The sequence below is a fragment of the Nerophis ophidion genome, linkage group LG09 (genome assembly GCF_033978795.1).
Source record: "Nerophis ophidion isolate RoL-2023_Sa linkage group LG09, RoL_Noph_v1.0, whole genome shotgun sequence".
In the NCBI taxonomy this organism is placed as follows: domain Eukaryota; kingdom Metazoa; phylum Chordata; class Actinopteri; order Syngnathiformes; family Syngnathidae; genus Nerophis; species Nerophis ophidion.
Window position 1 is genome coordinate 53,628,107 of NC_084619.1, and position 15,263 is coordinate 53,643,369.

At 39.1% G+C, this 15,263-nt stretch overlaps 1 protein-coding gene across 4 annotated transcripts in view; it reads left to right on the forward strand.

Moving 5' to 3' along the window:
• The window catches only part of hhat (hedgehog acyltransferase), a 54,601-nt gene that overhangs the window by 26,739 nt on the left and 12,599 nt on the right, over nt 1-15,263 (forward strand). For 2 of the 4 annotated variants that reach the window (XM_061911250.1, XM_061911251.1), the window contains exons 10-11: nt 5,144-5,345; nt 9,702-9,846. In XM_061911250.1, coding sequence (XP_061767234.1) covers nt 5,144-5,345; nt 9,702-9,846 — 347 coding nt within the window. Of the gene's footprint in view, nt 1-5,143; nt 5,346-9,701; nt 9,847-15,263 lie in introns of those variants that run through there. The other 2 variants (XR_009808179.1, XR_009808178.1) reach the window with 2 other exon arrangements.

A 15,263-nucleotide genomic window follows, 5' to 3' on the forward strand; every position in this document is an offset into this window, starting at 1 on the left:
AATTGCAAATGAAAGTTTCCATTTCAGCCTAAGTCCGTTGGAAATTGTCCTGCCCTTACCTTTCCACCCACCCCCTCCGCTTAATGGTATCACTTGCAATTATCCCGCCGCGGATGCAAAACAATAGCCGGCACACAATAATAGGAGGCGCATTTGTGCTTTTAAACAGGCTTTAATGCAGTCGTGAGATTATGTTGAAATTTGTCCGAGGAGCTCGGCGTAGGTGGGAAGCGATGACTCAGCTGACACCCGTAACCATGGGCAGCTAAGTGGCTCATTCTTTGCCATTCCATTACCTGATGCAGGTAGTTAGGCCAGCTAGAGGGCCCTTGATGGTCTTTAGATGGAAATTTTGGTGCTAAAGTGCATATGAAAAGGAACGTTTGATCCCGAATCCTTGCAAATTTGCTCCTTAGTGGATAAGTTGTCCATTTAGTTCTCATTTACTCAAAGCATGGGTGTACCGGTGTTCTGTTGATATCGGCTACCCAACGCTACAAGGCATACGCACAAACGCAAATATTTTAATCTAATATTTGCCTCGAACAAAACACCCATCAAAATCAGCTGCCTCATATGCCTCATGTACGAATAAGTGGTGATTTATGGTACCTTCTGACCAGCTAACATGTAGACAATTACTTCGTGAGTAAGTTCACATTGTATATGGGGACTTTGTGGCGCGGTTGGGAGAGTGGCCGTGCCAGCAACCTGAGGGGTTCCTTGTTCAATCCCAACTACTACCAACCTCGTCACGTCCGTTGTGTCCTTGAGCAAGACGCTTCACCCTTGCTCGTGATGGGTCGTGGTTTGGGCCTTGCATGGCAGTTCCTGCCATCAGTGTGTGAATATATGGGAGAATTTGGAAATAGTGTCAAAGCGCTTTGAGTACCTTGAATGTAGAAAAGCACTATACAAGTAAAACCAATTTACCATTTATATTAACGGACAGAATATAGACAAATACAGCGTCTAGAAGTTCACATTGACGCAAACAATGGTATAGCTTACATGTTTGTTTTAATCACTGTTTACGCTACTGGTAGCTTTTTTCGAGGAAGAAGCGAAATTCGACGTTACGACAATGAGTTTGGTTTTAAGGTCACAGTACAGTAGGAGGACAACATGCAAAACATAAAACTGTTAAGCAGTTATGTTATGTCTTCACTATGCTGACTAGCTCCCAGCCCTCCAGACAGTGGAGAATGCATATATTTTGAAGTGTTCTAAAGGCTGTATTTCTTTCTGGGTGGGAGGGGCTGTTTTCCTACTAAATAAGCTGACTCTTTCCGTTTGATTTTTAGACCGCTTCTTGCTACTGCTATTATCGCATTGTAAGAACTGGTCTCCTAAAGCTTTAGGAAAGCTTGATAGTGTTGCTATTCTGTCTTGGTTGTCCTTCTTACTCAACATATATGTCATCCGAAATAACTTTGGATTGACCAGTGTGTTTTATTCCCTGAGAGGAGAACCGGTCGGCAAAATAAGACCCGCCTGCTTAGCTTGACATGCAATCCATCGCAAGTGGACTGAGTTAGACTGAAATTGACTAGTTTCTCAGGTTATCATGAATGTAATAATTCAGTAACTGTACCCACTTGGAATCCATTGCAGCCAGTCACCCAGGTGGGCCCCATCCCAAGGTTTCTTCCTTTTCCCATTTAGGCATTTGGAGGTTTTCCTTGTCCAGACATGGGTTCTGATCAGAGGATTTTGGTGTGGTTTGTGAGTCCCTTTGAGGCACTTGTGAGCAAGGGCAATACGACTAAACTTTGATGATTGATTGATGGATTGTTCAGGTGGTCTTCTAGGGGAAAGCGTCTTCTAAGTTGTGATCGATTCAATGCCCTGAGAATACAATGACTTGGATGAATGATCATGTATATAGACAATTGTTCTTGTGTGTGTATACAACTAGTTTTAAGTTCCTACAGTCCACCTTTGCAAAAACCTGCTCCTCTAATTTCAGAGCTGCGTTTTTTTAATAAATCACAATGTGCATCAACACTCCCTGCCCCTCTTTAATTGCCATGTTGCTCTTGACAAAGGAAGCCAACAAGCTAATACATAAGTTTCCGCTAGCGGCGATTACTCATAATCCTTCGTGGCAGCCGCCATCTTGTGTGTCAAAACTTTGTTTACTCGTCTGCGGCAGTTTTCTAAATATTTTTCCACACTTTTGCAGCAACAATGACGTCCATTTCGGGAAATTTGAAAGAAGTCGTAAAAGTTCCCTACAGACAGACGCTAGATGGGGTTTGCAAAGCCAGGTATTTACAGAAATTGAAGGATATTGGCATATGAGATGGGAAAAGCACGAATGGACTACGGACTTGAAATGTTATCCTGATATAACTTACCCCGACACCGTCAACTATTTGGTGAACAATGTTAGTGCCTACACTCTGGATGAGCTCAAGGGCTACAAGTCGCTCAAAGCGTACAATTACTTTGTGTGTGGACGGGTACAGGAAATGAAACTGGCTACAATGGAAGATAAATGTGTGCTCATCGCTCGTGTTCGTCACTCTCAGAGATCAACTGATCCGTGTTTGGTGCCATGGGTCATATCAGAAAAGACGGGTCGTGTTTTATCAGGACACTGTATGTGTATGGCAGGCATTGGCGAAACATGTTCACATGTTTCTGCATTGTTGTTTGCCATTGAAGCGAGCGTCTAGACGCAGGACAACACGACAGTCACACAGGAAAAATCTTACTGGCTACTTCCATCTGCAGTCAAGAAAGTTGGGTACAAGACCATACAGGACATTAACTTCACATCCGCCAATACAATGAAGAGAAAGCTAGACAAGGCAATCGTATCTGGAGATACACCGGCACCATGAAAACAGAGGAAACTACCAGAGGTACAGAAGGGGACACAAGATGAACTGTCAGACTTGTACAGAGAATTAAAATCTAAACGAAAAATTAAGCCTGTCTTACTTTCTCTGATTCCAGGATATGCTAAAGACTATCGTCCAGAAGCACTTGATAAAAAGTACCCAAAAGTATTTTCAGAACTATATGATTCAAACTATGCAACTGCATAGTTTAGGGTATTTGGATTTAATTTTAATAAAATCGTCAAAAAATAAGCGGAGATTGCCTGTATTATATATAGAAGGTTTTATTTGTGCAACAACGTCAGACGTCGAGCGTTATTAGTACAAGCACAGGCACAGTAGTTCCTCCTATGTTTTAATATCTATTCTAACCATAACACATTTTCTCATCAATACAGAGAGCAACATAATTCAAAGTACCTGTTACAAAATGATCAGAGCAAACTTTATAATGTCGTTTTGCTGGATCAGGGGTAAATCCCACTCGATTGATTTTAGCTAGCCACAGGTTGCGCCTTTCTGTCGACAGTCGCTTAGTTTCTTTTCCCTGTTTTGCTATGACCTTAGGAATATCGTAGTACTTTGTTGTTTTTTGTCCTGAATTGGCGCGGTTTACACAGCCCCAAACGACACGTGTGACCCATTTCTCACAAAAATAACGAGTTACGAGTGTTTGTTTTGACACACAAGATGGCGGACAAGGGAATTGTGGGACCGTTGTGACGTCATTGGAAACCCATGTATAGGCCAATGGGGGTTGTGGTAGCTGATGGAGTTGAGGCTCCGCAAAACACTGGCCAAAGTGTTTTGGTGGAGAATTTCACACCAAAGGGTTTTAAAAGGATTGCGTCTGCGGCAGAGGCACAGTAACTATTTTGAATCGTGTGAATTAATTTTTTTTATGTTTAGTAAATGAAAGTTCCTTGTGGTAATTGCAGCAAAAATACCGATGTGGGTCTCATATGATATCAGCACATAAGGTAGCTACTATTAGACAAGGCTTGATCAAGTGAAACAATGATAGGTATGAAAAACACTTAACTTTTTATTATTAACCTTCTGGAATGAACTTATGCTGTCTTTAGGTTGAAGTGAGTGGTAATTGTTTTTCAGCAACACGTGGTGGCTACAATAATTCATTAAGCTCATGATGCGGTAAATTGAACGCGTTTGTTACTGGATACTGGGGGGGAATGACAGGAGACACAAAACAACATTACTGAAATAAACTGCAACAAAATAGAGGGCAATTAACAGTGCAATAAACAGCAGTAAGAGTGCAATACATTTTAAAGGTGCAATATACAGTACACATCACATCTTTCATACAATCGACAGTATAACCGTTTTTCTCCATTTTTTTTTTATTTTTTCATACCATGGTCACTACTGCCTAGTTTCTCTATTCTTATTTTTACCGTCATATTTTTATTCTTAATGTTACTTTTTATTGTTGTTTTTATATTTTCAATTTTATTTCCTTTTGTACCTCCATTATTTACTTTTTGAATTGTATCTCAATTCTGTACACTGCGGCTGGAATTTTAATTTTCCCGAGGGATCTCTCCTGAAGGAATCAATGAAGTACCATATATCTATCTATAAGGTGTAAGCACAAATTCTTACTTTTAACTTCTGTCCGTCTACATATAAATTTAGCATGCATGTTTCTTGCACCATCTGCTTGGGGTGGTCAAATGTTACGAAACAAAGGTACCAACGCATGCATTTTATATGCTGCTCTCCAATGTGCTGGCGCACGGTCGCTCTCATCCTCCAATATTGGCGAGCTGGCCACGCTATTCAAAGCCTTCCAAAATTCTGGCTCATCTTTCAGGGACTTTTGATGAGCCACAGGGTAGCTGAGATAATGAGTTTGCAGCCCAGCGGCACACAAAACCAGCCTACCTGAGTGAGACCTGCGCTATCAATGTTCTGTTTCTGTCTTTTTTTTGTTTGTTTTTTTCCATAACATCAGCATGTAGTGATGAAAGATGTGTTTGCGTGGATCACTTTATTTCATCCAGATGCATCATCAATAACAGGGCAGGATTGTTATTCCCGCGGAGTGTCTATTTTTGCTCCAGGCGCTAGAGCTACCTTCATCGGATTTAAAAATCTATGAACTTGACATGATGGATTGTGGGGGCGGACATTTTTAACCCCACTTTTTTTCCCTCTTGCATCCGCACTCATCATTTACTGCATCCTCACAAATGGTAATGATATAGTTTGTGGTTTTCATGATGATGATACTAATAATTCCTTTCCCGTCCCTCCCACTCGTGTTGCAGATACATCTACGTGCCTCTGGGAGGTTCGCATCACGGCGTTCATTACAAGATGTTGTCCACAGCGCTGGCGTTTGGCTTTGTCTGCCTTTGGCATGGCGGCCATGACTACCTACAGTACTGGGCCCTAATGAATTGGCTGGGGGTTCTGATGGAAACAGGCCTGAAGGCTCTCTTTGGCTCAGCGCTTGTCTACTCCTTTTTTGTAAGTTCCACAGAAACAGACACACACACAGCACAATATATGACAATAACAATCGAGTTAGGAAAAATACACTTCCGAAGTCGTACAAAACTTTCAAATTTGAACAATATATGTACACCGCATGCCATTTTTTTTTGGGGGGGGGGAGTGCTTTTTTTACAACATTATTTCCAAAAGAAGGAATTTAAAAAAAAATGTTACAGCCGTTTACACTACCGTTTCCTACGCCAGTATTTCTTAACCATAGATCAGGGGCCACAAATACTCTCTACAGGCCTGCCAAAAATATCTGTTTTTAAGCTGTTGTCCGTATGGACCGCAGTGGTACTTTGTTATGATACACTTTTTCACCACTTTTCGCAGTAATCAAACAAGAAGTCTGGAGCTAAAGTCATAGAGAAGTTTCTTAAGCGCAAAACCTATGACTAAATTGGTGAATTTATATATTTTAGCTCTACATAATTGTATGTAAATGTGCTTTTAATGTGAGTATTTATGGGTCCCTTCTTATCCAGTATATTTGATTAGTACTTTTTTTTCTAATCAGCCTGAGCTAAGCTTAAGACTTATATGTCAAATAAATAATGTTCTTTGTGATTAACACATGGTTTCATATACTTTGATAAGGTTGTGGACTGTAAGTATGTTAGATATAATTATTGAATGTGACTAAAATGAAAAGCAAGATTACTAATTCAGGGTGAATATTTGTTGGAATATATGTTGGAAAAGTTGGGCCCTGAGGTCGAAAAGGTTAAGAACCCCTGTCCTACGCTATTATTTTCCTGACAAATACACCACACGACGGTTGGGTTTGTAAAGTTTAAATTAGACCCTAATGTAGTCAGGTTGACTTGAAAATTCAAAGCGTTGTACAAAAACACCTGCTGTCATTTTTGGGTTTTCAGACAAATCACCACAAACTTTTGTACAGTTGTCCCTCCCCCATTACGGACCTAGAATTTTACGGTTTCACGCTATCGCAGTTTTTCTAAATATATTTATTACAAAATCCTGATTATTTGCTGTTTGAACACAACCTATTGTTAGTAAAAAAATATGCACATTTAAATATATTTTACATATTTAGATATTGGGCTTCACGGTGGAAGAGGGGTTAGTGCGTCTGCCTCACAATACGAAGGTCCTGAGTAGTCCTGGGTTCAATCCCGGGCTCGGGATCTTTCTGTGTGGAGTTTGCATGTTCTCCCCGTGAATGCGTGGGTTCCCTCCGGGTACTCCGGCTTCCTCCCACTTCCAAAGACATGCACCTGGGGATAGGTTGATTGGCAACACTAAATTGGTCCTAATGTGTGAATGTGAGTGTAAATGTTGTCTGTCTATCTGTGTTGGCCCTACGATGAGGTGGCGACTTGTCCAGGGTGACCCCGCCTTTCGCCCGATTGTAGCTGAGATAGGCACCAGCGCCCCCCGCAACCCCAAAGGGAATAAGCGGTACAAAATGGATGGATGGATATTTAGATACTAAGCATTTTCTAGTATAAAATGGCTAAATGAACACATCTAAGGTGCTGTGCTATATTGCACATAAGATCATCATCAAACAAGTTGCAGTATTTTTACAGGTTAGTGGTTGTGTTTAAGAACTGTGTGTGTGAATCTCTACTACTGTACTATCTTATATATATTACAGTAGAGTAGGGATATAAGGATATGAACATTTATTATCACCAAAATTATCACAGTTATCATTATCGCGGTATTGTTGAACATGCTCATAATAAAGTATTTAAAATATTTTAGACAAGTTTTATCAAAAAAATAAATATATATTAAATTGACACACAATATAATTTCTTGGTAGAAGAGCCATATTTTTATTTGAGTGTTGAAATGTTTTTTTCCCCTTGTTAATTTGTAAAAGTTTTTAAATGTTTTTTATTGATAATGGCAAATTGAGTTTTGACTTAGCTTCACGTCCGGTTTATATGACATCACACAAGTTAACTTTATGTTTTAGACAGCAATGTTTTTATATAAGTATAGATTGGGCTATGTCGTATCTTAATGGGTAAATGTGTCCTGTAGTCATGTTAGCTAACGAGGTAGCGTAAATTAAAAGTGCGGCTATCAATCACGATTTTTCGAAAATTTTTATTTAAAACGGTGATATTAACCGTCAGAAGTTTTGCAGCATTTATCATAAATACCATTTATAGGTAAATCCCTACTAGGGATTTATACATAGTACCGGTATTATTTGGTATCGGTTCATAATTAGGTCGGTCCAATAGGACCGTAAAGTTTCTGGACTAACAATACCGCTAACGGTATTTTTTGTTCTAGTGGACGTAATTATGAAATGTTGCCACATTCAGTTCAGCTGCCACTGCTGCACATTAAAATCAGCTTTGAATAATGCCTAATAAGGAGCAACACCACACACATATTTGTAACAATATTTCTTCCTAAATAAGTACTTCAAAGTCGCACGCTTTATCAGTTTGAAGTGAACGCACTTTACTCATGAGTCACGACCGTGTTTTATCAACCGTCCTCCAAGCAGTCCATAATCCACGGGCCAATATTGATACACTCAAAAAAGTGGGTAAAATTGAGGCAATATAATAATCCATAAAGCAATATAGCATCCACTGTGACTGACCGGTCTCTGGTTGCTGTCTGTCGTCACTCAATTGCGCCTCCATTATGTGTCATTAAAACAATTTTGCAGAAATGTGTTTCAGTTAGTTCTGTCTCTTAACTACAAAATGTACAGTTAAGCATTACACTTGCTTACTGGATCTTTTTATTTATATAATAAACACACACGGACACGCATCAGCAGCACAACACTCAATATGGCTGTCACTCAAATACGTCTGTGTGCAACATAAACACAAATAACAATTCCTATTGTTACGAAATACACACCCACATAACATGCTAATTGATTGTATTGATTTATATGATATGTTTGATATGATTTATCATGTAAAAAGTCTGTTCTGCACATGCATGCCATACATAAATGTTATTTCCAGCTGAGTGTAATTGTAAAGAATAGAAACACAGTGTTGGATCTGTGTGGGGTTGTGTAGAAGATGATGACATTGTTGCGTTTCACCTTGCACTGCACACATTATTGACTTGTTTAAGGCTTAATAAAAAAACAAGTGTTGATTAAAGACTACACTGCTCTGAGATGTTACAGTACATCATGTTGGAGGTGTTATGGTTGAATTTGTGCTAATATAAACAAGAATGACAACCGCATTTCGGGAAATTAAAAATGCATTTTTTTTCAAATTTTTTTTATAATGTATAGTACCGATAAGAGTACCACTTAATACCGGTATCAGTAAGGAATATCGATAAAGGTATCGTATTAATAAAATCTTAACGATTGATGGTGGGGGTGTATATTGTAGCGTCCCGGAAGAGTTAGTGCTGCAAGGGATTCTGGGTATTTTTTCCGATGTGTTACAGTGTGGATGTTCTCCCGAAATGCGGTTGTCATTCTTGTTTGGTTTGGATTCACATTGTGGCGCATATTTGTAACAGTGTTAAAGTTGTTTGTATGGCAACCTTCAGTGTGACCTGTATGACTGTTGACCAAGTAAGCTTTGCATTCACTTGTGTGTGTGAAAAGCCGTAGATATTATGTGATTGGGCCGGCACGCAAAGGCAGTGCCTTTAAGATTTATTGGCGCTCCGTACTTCTCCCTACGTCCGTGTAACACTCCGTACAGCGGTGTTTTAAAAAGTCATAAATTTAACTTTTTGAAACTGATACAGATAATTTTCTATTTCACATTTTAAAGCATTTATTGGCCGATAATATCGGACTGCATTATTATCGGCCAATAAAGGTTGTTAAGAGGTTTTTAATGGGCTAACTATGAAAATATTTGTTTTATGAATAAGAAATACTACGGTTCTTTGCGGAAATTCACCTATCACGGGACAACTGTACTCACCTTTAGAATATTTGGAGCAAAATTGATTGAAAAACATGGCCGCCAACAAGCAAAATGGACGGTACTTGGCAATGGATTGATTGTCTATTAAAAAAAAAAAGACCCACAGGGCTGCACTTTGGACGCCCGTGCTTTGAATGATAGTTGAATTGAAAGGGTTAGGTGAAGATCAAATCGTTCCTACATTTGAAAAAAGAGGGCATGTAAAGTGCTAAATAAGGCTTGGAGTGGTTGCAGTGATATTCAGGTGAGCAAAAGTCTTGTTTATGATACATTTTCCGCGTCGTTCTCCCTTTTGCTCTGTGGAAAAGGTTAACCTCCTCAGAGCAACAGGTCCGCCGTACGTGCACGACACATTTTTATTGGCGCTTGGCGTCTCCCACATTTAACACTTATTTGTGCGCTGATTTCCCAGGAGCGGCATTTCTCTGCGGCAACAAGGAGGCGCTGCGCCGCGTTCCTCTTGGCCTTCTCCACCGCCATGCTCATCCTCTCGAATCTGGTCTTCCTGGGGGGAATCCATGTCGGCAGAATCTTCTGGAAGCGTGTCTTCCTTCAAGGTAGAGTGGCGTTGTACTGGGACAGTCACCACACACACTTCTTATTTTTTTTACACATGCGGGCTTGCTGGTGGAGCCTCCTGTAAAAGAATCTGCCGTTTTTATGCCTCCCAAATAGAGAGACATCTGCTGCATCTTGGCTCATTTGCTTGCCAAAGTCGCATGCTCATCGAGCATGCAACTACACCATCATTCAAGCTGACATTTCAAACTGGAATGTCAGATTGCCCACTCTAAACTGTTTACATACAGCATTTGAGCTCTTTTTCTGGTCATGTATCTGGCTCGCGAGCAAGCAGCGTCGTTTGCACGCTGCCAAAGATTACAGCGAGTGCCATGTGGTTCCAGGCAGGAAGCTTCCAGTCGGCTGAGTAGAGCTTTATAGCCGCGCACAACTGCTTTCAGTGGCAAATGCCGGGAGCAAGTCAAAAAGCTTTTAAATGAGTTATTTGTCCTCTTTCATGTAGCAGAATTTTGTGCACTGCAAAAAGTCAGTTTTCAAAAACAAGAAAAAAAAAAATACAAATGTGAGGGGACGGCGTGGTGCAGTGGGAGAGTGGCCGTGCGCAACCCGAGGGTCCCTGGTTCAATCCCCACCTAGTACCAACTTCGTCACGTCCGTTGTGTCCTGAGCAAGACACTTCACCCTTGCTCCTGATGGGTGCTGGTTAGCGCCTTGCATGGCAGCTCCCTCCATCAGTGTGTGATTGGGAAAATGTGGAAGTAGTGTCAAGTGCTTTGAGGACCTTGAAGGTAGAAAAGTGCTATACAAGTACAGCCCGTTTATCGTTTACGGGTATTTTACTTGAACTAAGCTAAATAATCTGCCAATAGAACAAGAACATTCGGCTGGTGAAGACTTTCCAAAACAAGTAAAATTGGCTAACCTCCATGAGCCCAAAAATACCTTAAAATAAGTATATTCTCACTAATAACAAGTGTACTTTTCTTGGTAGAAAAAAATAATTTTTTGCTCAATGTGTTGAAAAATGTTCTTAAATTGAGTAAATGCTAGTGCCATTATCATGACATAATGATATGCGCTCGGCATTAAATTTCTTGAAACCAGCAAAGTTATACTAAAAACTAATTTATTGTTCTTAATGGAAAGGCAACAAGGCAACCGCATGTAACTCTCGGGATCTCCTAGCCGCTCAGGCAAATCATATGGTCTAAAAATGCATTTTTCTATCGACAACATGACATCGCGCCAAGTGCGTGCTCTTTCAGTCAATTAGTGTGCATATATACAGCCTGGCCCCTCGCCAAAATTGTAATTTTGAAGATTTTACCTGAATGTGCATGGACTATTTCTGTTCAAAATTGTTAGAAATGTCACATGTTAAATGTTTTAATATTAACTGTCAGTTTACTGTACCATACAAACTGTACTACTATACGAGTACGTATTTTCTATTGTTTAAACCAGCAAAGTCCATTTGTCTTTCATCTGTTTTAATTATGAGACACCATTGTGTCCAAGTCATGATTTTTTATTTCATGCTTGAAATAATAAATGTTTACTTTCAAAAAAAGTAGTTTTATATTTGTGAGTGTTTATGACAGAGCTTTGCAACAGTTGATATTGTAGTTTCAAGCATGTTTTACTCAATATAGGTCATAAAATATCAGCTAAAAGCTGTAATATCTTACTGACATCATTTAGGACCAAAACCCTTAAAACAAGTAAAACACTAACATAATATCTGCTTAGTGAGAAGAATTATCTTATCAGACAGAAAATAAGCAAATATCACCCTTATTTGAGATATTTTTTATCTTACTTAGATTTCAGTTTTTGCAGTGTACAGCTTTATAAAAAAGTGTCCAATAGGACCAGAAAAAGATTTAACTAGATTTACCGCAAGTTGCATTTGTTAAAAACAGAATCTGGAAGGGTCAACAAAGTGCTTAAGTTGGCAAGACTAGCTGCGTTCCCATTAACCCTAAAAATGCGCGAAACCTTCATAAGAAACTGGTAATGGAAACACCCATATTTCGAAAAACCTCGCAAATATCGCTTAAGCATTTTTACGTTCTCATGAGGTAGTTTTTCAAACGTTTCGATATCAAAGTGTGGCGCAAAAGCACGACCGAAACACTTTTTTTTGCATTTACAAGGCACCTAAAACACCGAAGTGGCGGTGCGCCAATGCAGGAAAACTAGGGCTTCCGATCAGTCGCCCCGAGGGAGCAAGGCGATACCGGACCATACGTAAGGATGTCGCTTTTGAGCGATCAACCGTTGCCTTCGTCTTCGATTGACAAGCATTGCAACAGCAGTGGGTGCTATTGTAATCACAGCTCCAACACCATGGAATCGCAAAACATATATCTTCCTCAAAGTGGAGGCTCGCCGGATGAGATTTTAGTAGATTTACGACTGATGACGCAAAAAAACAGGCAGTACGGTGGGGCAGGGGTTAGTGCATGTGCCTCACAATACGAAGGTCCTGAGTAGTCCTGAGTTTAATCCCGGGCTCGGGATGTTTCTGTGTGGAGTTTGAATGTTCTCACCGTGACTGCGTGGGTTCCCTCCGGGTACTCCGGCTTCCTCCCACTTGCAAAGACATGCACCTGGGGATAGATTGATTGGCAACACTAAATTGGCCCTAGTGTGTGAATGTGAGTGTGAATGTTGTCTGTCTATCTGTGTTGGCCCTGCGATGAGGTGTTCACTTCTCCAGGGTTCACCCCGCCTTCCGCCCATGTGAAGCTGAGATAGGCTCCCGCAACCCCGAAGGGGACAAGCGGTAGACAATGGATGGATGGAAGGATGCACGCAAATCACCCTTTAATGGAAACACCAACATGTCGCAAATGTACTTTGTCGAAATTTTAGAAATATCGTTTTGGAAAAAGCTGTTGATGCCTCCTGCTGTGTCTTCTTATTCTTTGGCAGTCCAGGTGCATGTAAGGTGTGTTAAGAAGCAGAGTTACGGTGCAATCTACTGTACGAGGTTGAAACGACAAGCTACATTCACACGAGAAGTGGGAAAAATTACCGTAATTTTCGGACTATAAGTCCCAGTTTTTTGCATAGTTTGGCCAGGGGTGCGACTTATACTCAGGAGCGACTTATGTGTGAAATTATTAACACAGTACCGTAAAATATCAAATAATATTTCTGAGCTCATTCACATAAGAGACTAGACATATAAGATTTCATGGGATTTAGCAATTAGGAGTGACAGATTGTTTGGTAAACGTATAGCATGTTCTATATGTTATAGTTATTTGAATGACTCTTACCATATGTTACGTTAACATACCAGGCAGCTTCTCAGTTGGTTATTTATGCGTCATATAACGTACACTTATTCAGCCTGTTGTTCACTATTCTCTATTTATTTTAAATTACCTTTCAAATTTCTATTCTTGGTGTTGGGTTTTAGCAAATAAATTTCCCCCAAAAATGCGACTTGTACTCCAGTGCGACTTATATATGTTTTTTTTTACTTCTTTATTATGCATTTTCGACAGGTGCGACTTATACTCCGAAGCGACTTATACTCCGAAAAATACGGTATCAATTCTTCGACGCTTCACGATGAGAACGTGGACAATTCTTGAATCGATGTACAAATATTGATTATTGACAAACATTATACAAAGTAATAGTTTTAAAATGCGTCATTGATGCTAATGTACTGTACATTTGTTATTTTACGTGGATGTACAAGCAGGGGTGGACAAGCTATGTTAACTGTATATATATATATATATATATATATATATAGCTATAGATATATATAAATATGTATATATATGTATATATATATATATATATATATATATATAAATATATATATATATATATATATATAAATATATATATATATATATATATATATATATATATATATAAATATATATATATATAAATATGTATATATATGTATATATATATATATATATATATATATATATATATATATATATATATATATATATATATATATATATATATATATATATATATATATATATATATATATATATATATATATATATATATATATATATATATATATATATCCATGCTGTGTGGACTAACATTTAACAACTGGAAATGACGCAATAATGAATATGTCCGTAGCCAAAGAAGGTGCATTGTAGACATGCTATTAATATTGATAATCAAATGTAATATATTTAGAATATATGTGTAGAGGTTGCCCTCGAGTGGGTTCTTCGGACCACCACACACTGCCACGAGAGCCCGGATATGGGGTACAACGCTGTTTTATTTTCATAAACTAGTGCAAGTGTTTTGCTATCCAGCAAATTGTCTTTTCTGCGTCTGTGTCTCTCGCTCTGGCTCCCACTCCAGCTCCCACCTCGTGTCTCATACTGGCTGCTGCTAATAAAGGCGACAGGTGATTAGATAACAATGTCCACATGGGCCATCTACTCACGTGTCACTGTCTTTGACGCCGGTCCTGGCACACCCCGTTCCGCGGCAGGCCCGTGGGCCTTATTGGATATAATTGTATGAGAAACACAGAGTTGAGTTAAACAAGTTTAGACAAACTACCACGTTTCTTTATGTTAAGTGGCGAAGGACGTTTACTTGCTCAACTGCAGAGAAGATCATGCAGCTCTGGTCAAATGTTTATCTAAGGTCAGGTGTTTTTTGTGTTGCAAATGTTAGGCCTGGGCCGAAGAAATCAAACAATTGAACAATAAAAAAAAATTACCTCAAAAACTTTGCAGTCATCGGTAAATTGCAATGTTTGTTTCAAACAGGGTGCCAGAGGGTTCACTTTGTGCGCTGCTCTTAGTATCTGAGCGCGTTTGCTCGATAACAGAATCAAATGAACAGTCATCCACAAACTTTGTGGATGACTTTGAATGGACTTTGACCGCTAGCTCACACACACAAGATTTGCAGAGTAAGCTTCGCTAGTCGCGACCCGCACCCCAAGTTAACAAAATTAGGAGGGAAAAAAAAGATGATCAAAGCCAGTCTTCAAACGAGTGAGCAAGATGAGCCCATCAACACGGACGAACGACCTTATTTGTTGGAAAGTGATAGCAACAACAAAAAATACAACAAAACAAACCACCAAGCCCTGTATTTTAACCGTGTAAAAACTGCACTTAAGGATGTTCAATATTTATTGAAGTGTATTTTGTGCGAACAGAGATTGAGAGTCCATTTATATTGTTTATTTATGTTTTTGTAAGTTATTGATAAAATACTGACAAGAAATCAAAGTTTGTTGCATTTAAAAATTATATTTGCATAATTATTGTTATTATTATTATTATTATATATTATAATTAATTTAATTGTCATCAGGGTGTGGATGTGATGCATAATGTAAAGCGCTTTGGGTATCATTCCAGATATAGTAAAGTGTTGGATAAATACACACCATTTACATTATTGCCTAATTTGGACTCAAAATATG